General features: G+C 36.7%; 1 protein-coding gene across 1 annotated transcript; it reads right to left on the minus strand.

The window, feature by feature from the left end:
• Positions 1 to 1,667: 1,667 nt before the first annotated feature.
• On the minus strand, positions 1,668 to 13,266 carry tmx4 (thioredoxin-related transmembrane protein 4). Its single transcript, XM_051867089.1, has 8 exons — positions 13,054 to 13,266; positions 12,454 to 12,569; positions 9,498 to 9,543; positions 9,216 to 9,344; positions 9,069 to 9,114; positions 6,792 to 6,893; positions 6,272 to 6,335; positions 1,668 to 3,667 (listed from the first exon to the last, which is right to left on the minus strand). The coding sequence occupies exons 1-8, from the start codon at positions 13,245 to 13,247 to the stop codon at positions 3,426 to 3,428; spliced, it is 939 nt and encodes a 312-aa protein (XP_051723049.1). The 5' UTR covers positions 13,248 to 13,266; the 3' UTR covers positions 1,668 to 3,425.

Genomic DNA, 13,266 nt, shown 5'->3' on the forward strand with positions numbered 1-13,266 from the left:
TATTATTTGCTATTTTCCATTCCCTTTTCAGCACTGCACTCGTTGTGTTCTGTCTTCAGGTTTGTATTTCCACAGCATGAAGGTAAGATCTTACGGATTTATGAATGAACCGCTCGTTTTAATATCTTCCCGGTCTACTGATATTTGTTATGACATCCACTTCAACAGCTACAGCAAAAACAGAAGTTCAAAGACAAAATTCTAAAGATGGTTATCGCTCGTTTCTCTGGCGCTCAAGGTCTATATAGCCACATATCAATGTACTGTCAGTCAGTCTCATAAACCCCTATAAAGGATTCATGAAGGATCCTGAAACACAATGACGGCATCCAAAAACTGAACAATGCTGCCTTCGGAGGACACGTTCCAAGGCTTTATTTTTTAGATCAACTGTCACAGAATTGAAAGCACAGGATTGTGGGATATCAAAGACAGCGAAGGATACATCTATGCTGCCTTCAAATATCGATCAGATGAAGGTGTCTCAGGAGACAGGAAGTGAAGCTAACTTTGGATTCAGACATGCCTTGATGCCTTCCTACCTTGAAATGCATCATCCACAGACCTTCAGTGTGAACTTCCTAGCGTGTGAAAGTTCTGCGGGTGATCTACTGTCTGACTGCACAAATTCAATGTCCTGTCAGGTGCAAAATTGATTAAATCAGACTTTATTTGGGCATTAAATAATGGTGCAAATGACAGTGTTTAATGCCCTTACCTGGCTAACTTCGTTCACTCAGATATATGTCATTGCTTATGTTGCATGAGATCCCACTACTTGGTTTAAATGAAACGCCCTTGATCACTTGTGCAAGCACTGCGAGCTGCTGTTGTGACGTCAACCATGTTGCATTGTGGTCTATGGGGCTATCTGAAGTGTACATGTGAGTAGACTCGCTCCCTTGGTCAAAATCGAGGGGTCAAGGGGGTCTGTCCAAATAAACTTCCCTCGTCAATTTGACGAAGTTTAACACACTTCAAAATGGCGGCGGAGATTCTTCCGAGGGGAAGTGCTAAGAGAGTGCATGTCTAAAAGTGGAGTTAATTGGGCTACTTTTAAATTGTTGCCACGGGTTGATTTACACCCCTGTATGTACGATTTTGGTGCTTCAACACCCCCAAAACACACCCCAGACATACAAATTCAGTGGAGAATTTGCCCCCTCGATGGAGAAAATTGCATTGGGCTGTTTTTGGGCTACTTTTGGCCACCCCGAGTTAAACGCAGCCATTGATTACTGCAAACCTTAGTAAACCGCATAGCATTATTGATTTAAATACTATCTGCCCATAAATTTTGCATCTCCAGCTCCAACAAATGCATATGCAATAAAGTCAGGTGCAAAAATAACGGTCCACTCCTTTTCATTGCTAATATTTCCACTATGTCTTTAGTAAATCACGACAATAGTTTTTAAAGCCAAAATAGGGTTTGCGTTGACACAAGCTGTTAGTAAATCTGGCCCTTAATGTTTAAATGTTGTGGTGATGCTTTCAAAGCTGTATTTCAATGATTATGCCAATGCAGTTTCATGGCCAATAGATGTCAGTTTTAAGGGGACTTAGACATTGCACTGGGATAAATGCAATTTGTTGTTTTCGCAAACTGAAATTATTTTCTGTTTTAATGCTGACATGGCAAACTAAAAGTCCAAAAACACTTCATATCAAGTCAAACTTTTTAATGAACACATACAACCAGCAGTTAAACACATTACACAATATGAACAATATAACAATCTGTCACACCATACAATGAAATTGACAAGATGTTCAGCATAGGATAAACGACACAGAAACATTTTACAGATGTGCTGGTGTGTTTCTGTGCTGGTTACCACTTACAAATATCACCAATATTTATTTTGCTACACAGATTTAAACAGTCTGTCAATAGTATAAAAAATTAAAGGCAACTGACCGTCGAGCCGCCAGTCAAAGACTGCACCAATTTTAATACCAAAGACATCGTCAATGTTTTATTGTGCAAATTATCAATTTCATTTGCAATTACTGGGAATACATTACAAATCTACACTGTACAAAACAATGTCTTCATACCATTGAGAAATACTTATCCTGAGACCTGGTGCGCAAAACATCCTTCTGATGATCTCCCGTGTTTATGTAACGATGATTACGGACAGATTGTGCTGCTCAACACTATGTGCATCATGTGTGGATGAATGCAATAGTGCAAAAATACCCTTCATATTTACCATACTTTAAGATCCTTTCCTTCTGAAAACAGTCAGGATTGTAAATGCAGGAATTCAGTTGTGGCACAGGAATGTGAAACATGAAAGCGTTCATTACAGCAAATATAGAATAATTAAGGAATTGTGGTAAAACAACAGTGTAATGGATGAGTCATTAAACCTGCTAAGAACACGTTCTTCATATTTCACTCAAAAATAATAATTAAAATATATATCTATAAGATCATTAAGATGTTTTGCATTTTCATGACAATTAAGCATCTCTCCCAATATATTAATAATTTTCATTATTGTAATGCATCATTACAATTTAGTTTAGAGTTCTGTAATTCTCAATTTTCATTACTGTAATACAGTAATTTAAAAAAAGAAAAAAATACTTTACTGTATACAACAGGATACTGCAGAAAAGATATAGAGAAGTACAAATATAAAATTAGTTATACAATTTATTAAAACAATTATTAAAATCAGCATAAAGGCAGTACAACAAATACTAACGTTATGTGCTTAATCATCATGAAAAATGTCACCATGTCAAAAACATTAATAACATTTTTTTCTTTTGATTTTGAGGTGAAATATGAGCCAGATATTTCTTGACAGATTTTGTGAGATTCATCCAAATACATCGTAAACATGTTTTTTTTATCGTAACTTCAGCATTAAAATGATTTATATTTTTGGTGTTTATAGAAAATATAAAATCTTAAAGGGATTGTTCACCCAAAAATTAAAATTGTCATCATTTATTCACCCTCAAGTTGTTCCAAATCTGTATAAATTTCTTTCTTCCACTGAACACAAAAGAAGATATTTAGAAGAATGTTTGTAACCAAACAGTCGATGGTCCCCATTGACTTCCATAGTATTTTTTTTCCATACTATGGAAGTCAATGGGGTCCATCAACCAACAAGGTTGAGTAAATGACAGAATTTATCACTATCCCTTTAAAGAAGGTATGTCAATGTTTGGCAACTTTGAGCAATAACTTTAAGCAACTAGTCTTTTATAACTAAAACATATTAAACTGCAGCGTGAAGCAGGTAAAATGTGAGGAAAGCGTCACATGGGCAAACCGCGTTCTGCACGACGAATGGCGCAGAAATCAGCCAATAGCTGGCTTTGCATTGCATATCCTACAGCTATGGCAGCTTCCTCTTGTTTTTGGTGGCAACTGCAATCCGCTGACCTGGGCGGGCACATTAGGTTCCCTCTGCGGTGTTCGGCTGCTGTGGTTTGCGTTTCCTCACTGATCTCTCTGCTGCCCCCTCTGATGGCGGCTGCTCACTGCCACTGGCTGCTCCATCTGTCAGCGGTCCTTCCTCTTCGGTCGATTCGTCACCGGACACTCTCTCACTCTCATTTTCCAGGTCAGACGCGCGCTTCTCCTCCGTCAGCATGTCCTCCACCTCTTCCTCTGACACTTCCTCTTTCACAATCACAACTGCAGAGGTACAAAGATTGAAATTATTCATTATATTAGGGAAGGTTCAATAACAACTCTTGACTTTATTGACCAAGTAAAGTTGTACTTATAAGCAGAGCTGGCCGTTACTATTGAATATGCACAATATATTTACAATTATTTCAAAATATAGCAGCAATATTTCAATCTGTTCATCAGTTCAAAGTGTCAATTTCAGTGAGTCAATTCAAAACCACTGTGTTGACTGAACTCTTGTGTGCATTAAAAAAAAAAAAAAAATGATGTTTTGACTTAAATACAAACTGTAGCATATACTGCCAAAACAAATCTTGTCTTTATTCCCAGTATAAATATCTAAATATTCTTAAATCAAGATACACCCACCAAAAACGTTTTTTCCAGCGACTAGCGTACTTTTCCAATTGTTTTCAATGGGAGCACCGCGTTTTTTAAATGCCAGGAGCTTAACAAGGCACTGAGCGTCTTTTTCCCATTCAAGCGCTGAGCGCTCTGCGTTTTTTACTGGTCACCTCAAGTTGAAGAATGCTCAACTTTGAGTAAAACGCTGCGCTCATCACTGTCTCTTTTTAGCCAGCCGTCCAATCAGAGTGGAGGAGGGGCGGGACAAATACAACACCGACCAACCGCCACATTCTGCTTGTATAACATAAACAGATTACAATATAATATATAATAAATAGAGATGCACCGATACTAAATTTTTCCGATACCGATAGTTTTATTTATTTTTTTTGAGGGGAGGAACAGGAAACCCTATACAGGAAACCCTCTCATTTGCTACACTATAATATTAGGTTACAATTAACAACACAGGTATTAAATTCAGCTGCTATTTATTTTCATATATAATAATTACACAAAAATAAATCTGAAATGTTTGTATAAAACTCATTTTCATATAAGGTAGTTTTCATAAGCACTTGTCTTCATGGCAAATTTATTCAAACATATAATTAACGGTAATTAAGCTCCTCTCTAGTGTTTTATTATAGCTAACTAAGGAACTGTGAACACTGGAAAACATTCCTGATGTAAATGTGATGTTATGTGACATTGTTCACAAGCTGTTTTATTGACGTCTTTCAGCAGTTGAAACACAGATAAAGTGATTATGTGAGACATGATACATTCCGGTAAGCTGTACTGTATCTTTCAACATACCTTTTGATGTTCATGCATGTTTTTCGAGATATAACTTGTATTAAAGTGGAAGAAAAGACTCACTCTGCTGCTTGATCTGAGGCGCTACAGCGATCCGTCATGTCACATTTAAGAGCGTCAAAAAGCCATTTATTGTTTGAATTTCGTGATAAAATGGACAGAACAACAACAACAAAAATGCAGACCTGGCAACCCTGGCTTGAACTACGGGTGATTCATAGGATCAAATAGAGCTTGCTTTAACGTCGCTATTTTTGTTAATGCGTTATTGTTGCGTTAAATAAATTCAACACGAGCCATTTTCTTCACACACAGTATGAGTTGCAATCTGAACATCTTTTTCCACACCCTTTTGATTGACAGGATATAATCGATGGCCAATAGTGATAATAATAGCTTTTATTGTATAGGCCGATACATCTGTGCATCACTAATATTTTTATATAGAAACAAACTATCTGTGAAATGAGATACTAGTAACACTTCTGTGGATATTCCGTATCATAGCTCTCAAGCGCTCACAGCGCCTAGTGTTTACAGCTGGCTAAAAACGCTTTGGTGGACACATGGCCTAAGTCTTAATTTTTATACATTTTTCAGAAAACAAGTGCCTTTTTTATTAAAACAGGAAATCAATGTCAATGAGGTCAGAAAAAAATCTTTTCCCTTTAAATTATGCGTATTTTTCTGACCACATTGGCAGATATTTTTTCTTTCTTTAAGCTTAAACTCATTTATTTATTTAATTTCTTCAGAAAAGACGACTTAATTAATATCTTGTGTATTTTACTATTATATTATTAAAATAAATTATTAGGGTTAAAAAAGTTGCCAGCCACTGCCAGTGTTTTTGATAATTTTCACAAAAAGCCTCCAGAATATTTTGATGTATGAATATCTGAACATACAATATATCAAAAGAAAGAACAGAGCCTTTGATTTTAAACAACAACAAAAAAACTGTTTTATTCTAGCTTCATTCCTTTATCAACACTTGAAAGTGGGTAAGTTTCATTAAAAAAAGCAACATTCTGAACAAAAAGACTACAACGTGCAATAAGCAACGCATTTATCATTTGTTTCTGCTCTATTTTTGTCTGTTTTGATCTGAAGATTTTCAGAAGATGTGTAATAGTGCCCCCTACCGAATAACAGCGAAAACACGGAAAGCTGGAAAATTCTGTCAATGGCAGGGAAAGAGTTAACATTGCCATATTCAATAATGTGCTAAAACTATTCGGCGAGTTGTCATGATTGAACTAATGTTAGCTAATGGGACCTTATTGTAATGTGATACCAAATGTAGTATGCAATATACAATAATAAAACATCAGTATATTCAAAGTAAATGTAAACAAAGTACAGTATCTGTAAAAACATTGTACAATTAACGTTAAAACTAAAAAGTGTAGTGCAAAGAAAGTGTGTTTCTAATCTCACCTGTTTTGTCTTCTCTGCGCTTTGGTCTGGATGGCCAAATGCAGTCAGCGATCAGAACCAGCATCTAATTGAGATATTCATTATTAGACCGAGTGATTATTTCAAACCCACCAGTGGAAGTTCACTTTTGAAAGTTTGATCCACTACATGTGAGAAGAGAACCACCCACTGTATCCTCAAAAGAGCCGCAGAATCGACCAGCGTTACACAACGCACAGTTGTATAATGTAGAAGCATCTTTATTTCAAAATGCATTATATAATTCCTTCTGCTGCAAGTCATCATGTATCTGTACGTGCGATCTGCTTCATAGAGCGCTCGCATTCGATGAAGTCAAGTGCACTTTATCGGGTCCCTTCGGTAAATGGTCTTTTTAGATCAGTACCGCGGATGGTCCGTTTGCAGGAAGATTTATGCATGAGATACTTTCATGCAAAGAGTAAAGCATATCACTCTATGCTTTGAACATGAATAATACATTAACCTATCTAAACTGTGGAAATGATGTTTTTAAACTTACCAGGCCGAGTATCAGTCCCATAAAGAGTGTGATGATGGCAAATATCACATAAGAACCCCAGGAAGGAATACCGAGAGTGTTCGTCAGGTACGTGTGGATTTGCTGGGATAAACGGACAAAACAGGGATATAATCAATATACGTAAAAGACAGGTTTCAATTCAGTGAATGAAAGCATAAAGCTCCAAAACGGACATATAAGAAACACATACAACTTTTGATTTCTATTATGTATTAGTAAATGATTAATAAATGCTCTAGAAGTATTTTTCATTGTTAGTTCATGTTAAGCTGCAAAAAAATGATGTTCTTACTCAGTATTTTTGTCTTTTTTTCCCTAGTACAAATATCTAAGCAGGACGCTTGACACCATTTTTATTTATTGCCTTTTTTTGTATCATCATAAATTTGGTATCATTCGAAAGCTTATAAACTTATTCATCCTGTGAAAACCGTTTTGAAATTGGACATTGCTTTACCGTGGAAACGGTACTTTAAATCCTGTTAGCGGGCTCCTCCCCCTAGTGGGCGGTGTCATGTTTCATATTACAAAATTTATTTTGATTTCAAAACTTTTCTAATCTTGACAAAACATGTATCGTCAGAAAGATCTGAATCTCAAACTTCCATATTTGGTGTCTGTTTTGTGATAGATGTGATATTTGGACAGAAATTTGCATCAAAATGCATCAAAATAATTTCAATGGAATGTTGGTGACACCCGGTGGCTATTTTTGGTACAACGCCTAAACAAAATCTCATGGGAACTTTAATTTTTGTGATATCAACTTCAAATTTGGAACACAACTTGGTTAGACATATGGCTTTGATTTTATATCAATTTTAGAGTAAAACCTATTTTGTAAAATGTATATTTTATATAAAATAAAATAAAAAATTAGTACAGTACATTTGATTTACAGTAAATTTTAAATTTTATACACTTTCAGTTTTGGAAGTGCATTCACTTCAGCAACAATCTGCTGAGTGTCTTCTTTAAAACAAGACCAAGACCTTAGGATTATATTCCAAAGCATTTATTTATGCAACGATTAATGTTTGGATAGTGCATTTTCACGTCTATGCAAAATATAAGGGGGTGACAGTTAGGGGTTAAATTGAGATTTACTTGAGATGCAAAATGACTGAAGGTATTCAGTCATGTTTTCTAAAAAATGATCAAAATGAAGTGACATTTTGCTTAAAAAAAAAAAAAAAAAAAAAAGAAAATATCTGCCAGCGGAGTCAGAAAAAATAATCTTGCTTTCACTTTAAATTAATTTTTCTGACCCCATTGGCAGATATTTTTTCTTATTTTAAGCATAAACTCAAGTAATTTTGATGATTCTTTTTCAGAAAAGAAAAACTTTGCTTCTCAAGTAAATGCATCTGTAAGAATGTCTAAATAAATACTGAAGAAAACATTTTTTTTTTTTGCAGTGTGTCAACTAATGTTAACAAATAATTATTCATGTTAAATTATTAATTATTAATAATTTAAATAATAAAAGTATCACTGCAGACTGGGAAATTAATGCGTCGATACAGTTACCGTGTCCTGACCAGACGCGCCGCGACACACGATTAAAGGTATCTTTTCCATATAAATCAGAGTTTTTTTACTAACTAGCCGCGACGGCGACACATGACTATTCTATTTTAGAAACGGTTTCTATTTTGTGACATCACGGCTGGAACAACAAAAAGTATGACGATGATAATCTCAGGTAATGTTTATATGCTTTATTTAATGTTAAACACGTCTAATGTGAGTTTGAATATCATTTTGTGTCTTTTATAACCGTGCTGAAAGCAACAATGAAAAATTCACCTCAGATCTTCAAAATAAATGAAAGGAAACAAGAACGTTCAAACTGTCAACTCATTGTGGACAAGTGTATTCTATGACAAAAATGGTTTCAGTAACTCAGTATGTATTTTTAATAATGTTTAAATGGTGTAATATTCATGAATTTGATTATTTACTTATTCATTTCGTTGCGAGTGCCGAGAGAGCCCGCCCACGCTCTCTTCTGATTGGCTGTGATTTTTGATTAACTTTTTCGTGTTGCGTCTGGTGTGGACAGATAAATTGTTTGTCGCTGGAATCGTATCGCATCGCGTCTGGTTAGGAAACGGTGTTATATGGATTACTTTGATATTTTTATGGTGTTTTCATCCTTTTCAGACCAGCGTGAACATAATAAGTGTTCAGAATGAGTAAATGATGCCAATTTTAAAGACAAAACTACAGAACAAACTGCAAAATGTTTCTTACTCTGATCCACACGGAGAGACGAAACAGATTAGCCATTCCTGACATCCTGTAAAAGAATAAAATGATTTCATGCTTAAAAAATGTACATGTGAGATTTCATGAAGCAAACACATCAGCACTTTTGCAGACAGGAAAGGTTTTATTTACAGAAGAGAAGATGGCGACTTCCATCCTGGCACCGGCTCAACCAGCGCCCACTTTTGGTCCACAACATAAGCTTGGATATCCTCAATAGTCCGTGATGAAACATATTTGCGGAAATTTCCATCTTTAGCGCTGTGGGTGAGATGGGTTTAAACTTTGAATTACACAATGAACTTTTTTAATTAAAAAAAAAATGGAACCTGAAAGAAGATTTTAAACGAGTTTTGAAAGCGAGTTTTGTCAGAACACCTGAGGGAATGTAAATTCAGCCATCTGAGGACTTACTGAAAAATAGTCGGCAGTGTTGTAACCAGAAACCTCCCACTCAGACCTGCAGAACAAAAGAAGAGAGGACGGATATATTGATGCAGATAGAAGAGCGAGCACATCCTATACTGGGCAAAAGAATCCCTTCGGCATGGGAAGGCGGTATACGGTCTATAGCGGAGCTGTAATAAGAGTACAGCCTGACAGCTTCCTGACAGAGAGACACAGTAAAAGGCGTTTTCTCCCTGACAGCTGAGATTTACAAGAGAGATGCCATTCAGAAGAACAAGACAACACCTGCATTATTAGCTTTGATTGCTTTTAAAATATAATTAGTGTTCAAAGGGAATCGGGTCTGGATATAATGGTATACAAAGAGGACCTATTCTGCTTTTTTACATCTCTTTAGTGTGTAATGTTTGCGGTTTGAGCATGAAAGCGCTGCACAAAGTCCCTCCAGTGGGAGTTATTCTCTATATCAGTGTCACTGTTTCTCAAGTTTTCTTCTGGGAATGAACACGTCACAGTATTCCTCATTTAAATAATTCATACGCAGAATAAAGGGGCGGGGCCTGGTTGAGTTACTTAGTAGAGTGTTGAAACTGGAGGTTATGGTAAGGGGCGGGACATTTCCCCAAACACCAATCACAACACACTACTCCAGCCGACCAATCAGAGCACATTGTGTTTTCAGAAGGAGGGGCTTCATAGAGACAGGAACTAAACAGAGCGTTACTGACAGACTGGAAAGAGAGGAGCTGCAACAATAGGGCTGTGAATCTTCACTGGTCTCACGATTCGATTACAATTATCTTGTCAATGATTCGATTTGATTCCACGATGCGTCGCATCCTCAATTTTAAATATTACTGCACATTTTCGTCAATGAATACAAGCAGTCAGATATATGAACTTCCTTTTCATCTACTCCAAGTAAGCACACTTCCTGAATGTAGCAAACATCAAAACAAAACTTCTGAAAAAGTCTGAACACAGCAGACGAAAGGAGCATTTAGAACTAATAAACACTAGTAAATACTAAAAGTGCAGGAAACTGTCAAATAGTGTACTTAAATTACAATAACGCTCACACACTCGCACGCACACGCTCTCTCTCACACACGCTTGCACGCTGTAAATGTTAAAATAGTATGGAAGGCCAAAAGAGCCAAAAACACATAAATTTTAACGTCAACAACACATAAAATACGTGTATTTAACGCGTTGATTTTTCCATGCGCAAACACCACGCATGTAACGTGTGAAATACACGTATTTTATGTGTTGTTGATGTGTTTAAAATTCACATTTTTTGGCCCTTTTGCCCTTCGATTAAAATAGTGGGTGCATTTTTTTTTTTACTCGCTTTTGTGTTTCGCCTCCCTCCGCCATTTTACGCTAGAGCGAGAAGCGCGTGTGTGACGAATCATGTCAGAGAAACATCAGTAGTTTATAATCGATTATGGTCTATTACTGCGTCGATGCAGAATCGTCCATGTCCTCATTGTGATGCATCATAGAAATGATTAATTTCAACACCCCTATGCTTTAGCTGCAGTCTGTAAGTTTTGCCTCTTTGTCGCCATCTCTGTTTGAAACCTGCAATTGCAGTTATTTTTGCGGAATTATCATCTTCACGTGGGTTGTGCATCGGCACGACTCCTCAGCGCGAATGAATCTAATGTTTGCTGTCAGTCACCTGCACCGGTGGATACTGTACTTCCGAATCACAGACTGTAGTCTAGGAAGTATGACCAAAATAAGAATTTTCACTGGAAAATGTCTGAACAAGTAAGTAACATGTCCGCCACTTTTGTTCTGACCAACTGAGGAAAAAAAGCCTAACAATAAATCGCGCTGCCAGTGGTGATTAAATCTAACAATTGCTTAGCTCGGATCACGTCAAACTGTGCAAATTATTATTGTTTGTTCTCAAATTGTTAATGTTAATAACATCAGCATTGCGTGACTGTGTATTTAGTGTGTATTAGCGTTAGCTGTAGATTTCAATTTCTGTAGCCACTCCGTAGTCTGAAGTCTTTTGCTTTTGACTACAGGTGAATCTCCAGTTGTCACTGATGATTGTCATTTGGATTTTTCTGGATTACAATCCGCCATCAAAATGATACCTTTAATTATTGCAGCTGCTGTGAGAAAAGGCTATAAATGCCATATAGCTACTAGATGGGACTCTTTCTTTATGTAAAGACGTGACGTAATGACGCAAAGACGAATGGCTGCATGCTCGAATTTCCCGCGGAAATCCACCAGTACTGATTTTATTATAAAACATTATTACAAGCTTACCGTTGTGAATCGGGCTAAGGTAAGGAGATAGTTTTGAACACTGGCTGGTTATGTAGTTGCTCAAAAATTGATTTTGGATAATTTTTAACCAAAAAAAGTTACGGACTGCAGCTTTAAGATATGATGTCACTCAATGATGGTACACAACACCACAGCAGGAATTAAATTTAGTGACAGCCCTGTTATATCAGTCATCATGTTAAAAGCCCAACTCAAGTCCTGCTGTAGTAGAGTTAATTTGAGCCACATGACAACTCTTAAAGGGAGTCTGTGAGGAGCTCTGTGTTCAAACAATCCAGCAGTGTTCCTGCTAAAATGCCAGACACGCTGCAGTTGATCAAACCATACGAGGCGTTCACACTGTGATGGTGTCACACGCACATAATTACACTATATTCAACAGCTCATTCTGTTTTATAGTATTAGCTTCACTGTTTTACTCTTTTGTTTTAACTCTACTGTTGCATAATGTGAAGATGAGTTCCAAAAAAAAAAAAAAACAAAACATTTAATTCACTGGATTAGCCAATATATATATGCATTACCACATGGTTATCATATAATAAAACAGTAAAATAAATGCATTGTGATATATTTTGTTTACACGACAAAAAAAATTCTCTATACTATTTTCTTCATACTTCCCCTAAGACACAGAGACACAAACCTGGTTGTTGTGTAACGTCAACCCTGCCCACTGATATGCCCAGACTTTCACTTTGTCTTCCTAGATTCTCCCAGTCTGCCTGTAAATGTTGGCACGCCGGACACCAAGGTGCATAACTGTAATAAAACACATGAGATTTACACGGATGCATGCATGCATAAATAATATATGATTTATTTATTATATGATTTTAATATATGATGATTAACTCCCTGCATACTGGATGTAAATGTGGGCGTGACCCTAATGATCAGATCATATTCACCATAAGCCAGTATAAACGCAATAACATCCACAATATGTGTGCATATAGATGCTTAATGCATAACATGACGATCTGAAACGATTTGCACGTATTTACATATATTATTGCAGCAAAAAAAGAGAAATGTTTATAAACACTTCCGGTTGCAACTGAGCACATACTTCACTGCATAACAAACACACATTAACAGTATAAACGGATACATTGTTGCAGAGCGTTATAGAATCCCGCGCTGTTGATCTGATCAACGCATCTCAATCATTCACACTAGATTCCTGCAGCTCGCGGATCAGATGAGATCACACACACACACACACACACACACACATACTCACAATTTGATCATCCACTCGCCCTGCAGGATGAGCGTCCAGTTCGAATCGGCCACCGTCAGAACATGATTAACCTCCGTCTGAGCGTTTACACGACACACAAGCAGCAGTAATACAGCAGAGATCCAACATGAACTTATGCCATATTTCTGCATGTCCGCTCGTGTCAGTCCCGCCATATTGCTGCAGGAGCACATGATTCAACAGAAGCAGGAA

The sequence above is a fragment of the Ctenopharyngodon idella genome, chromosome 17 (assembly GCF_019924925.1).
Source record: "Ctenopharyngodon idella isolate HZGC_01 chromosome 17, HZGC01, whole genome shotgun sequence".
NCBI classification, from domain to species: Eukaryota; Metazoa; Chordata; class Actinopteri; order Cypriniformes; family Xenocyprididae; genus Ctenopharyngodon; species Ctenopharyngodon idella.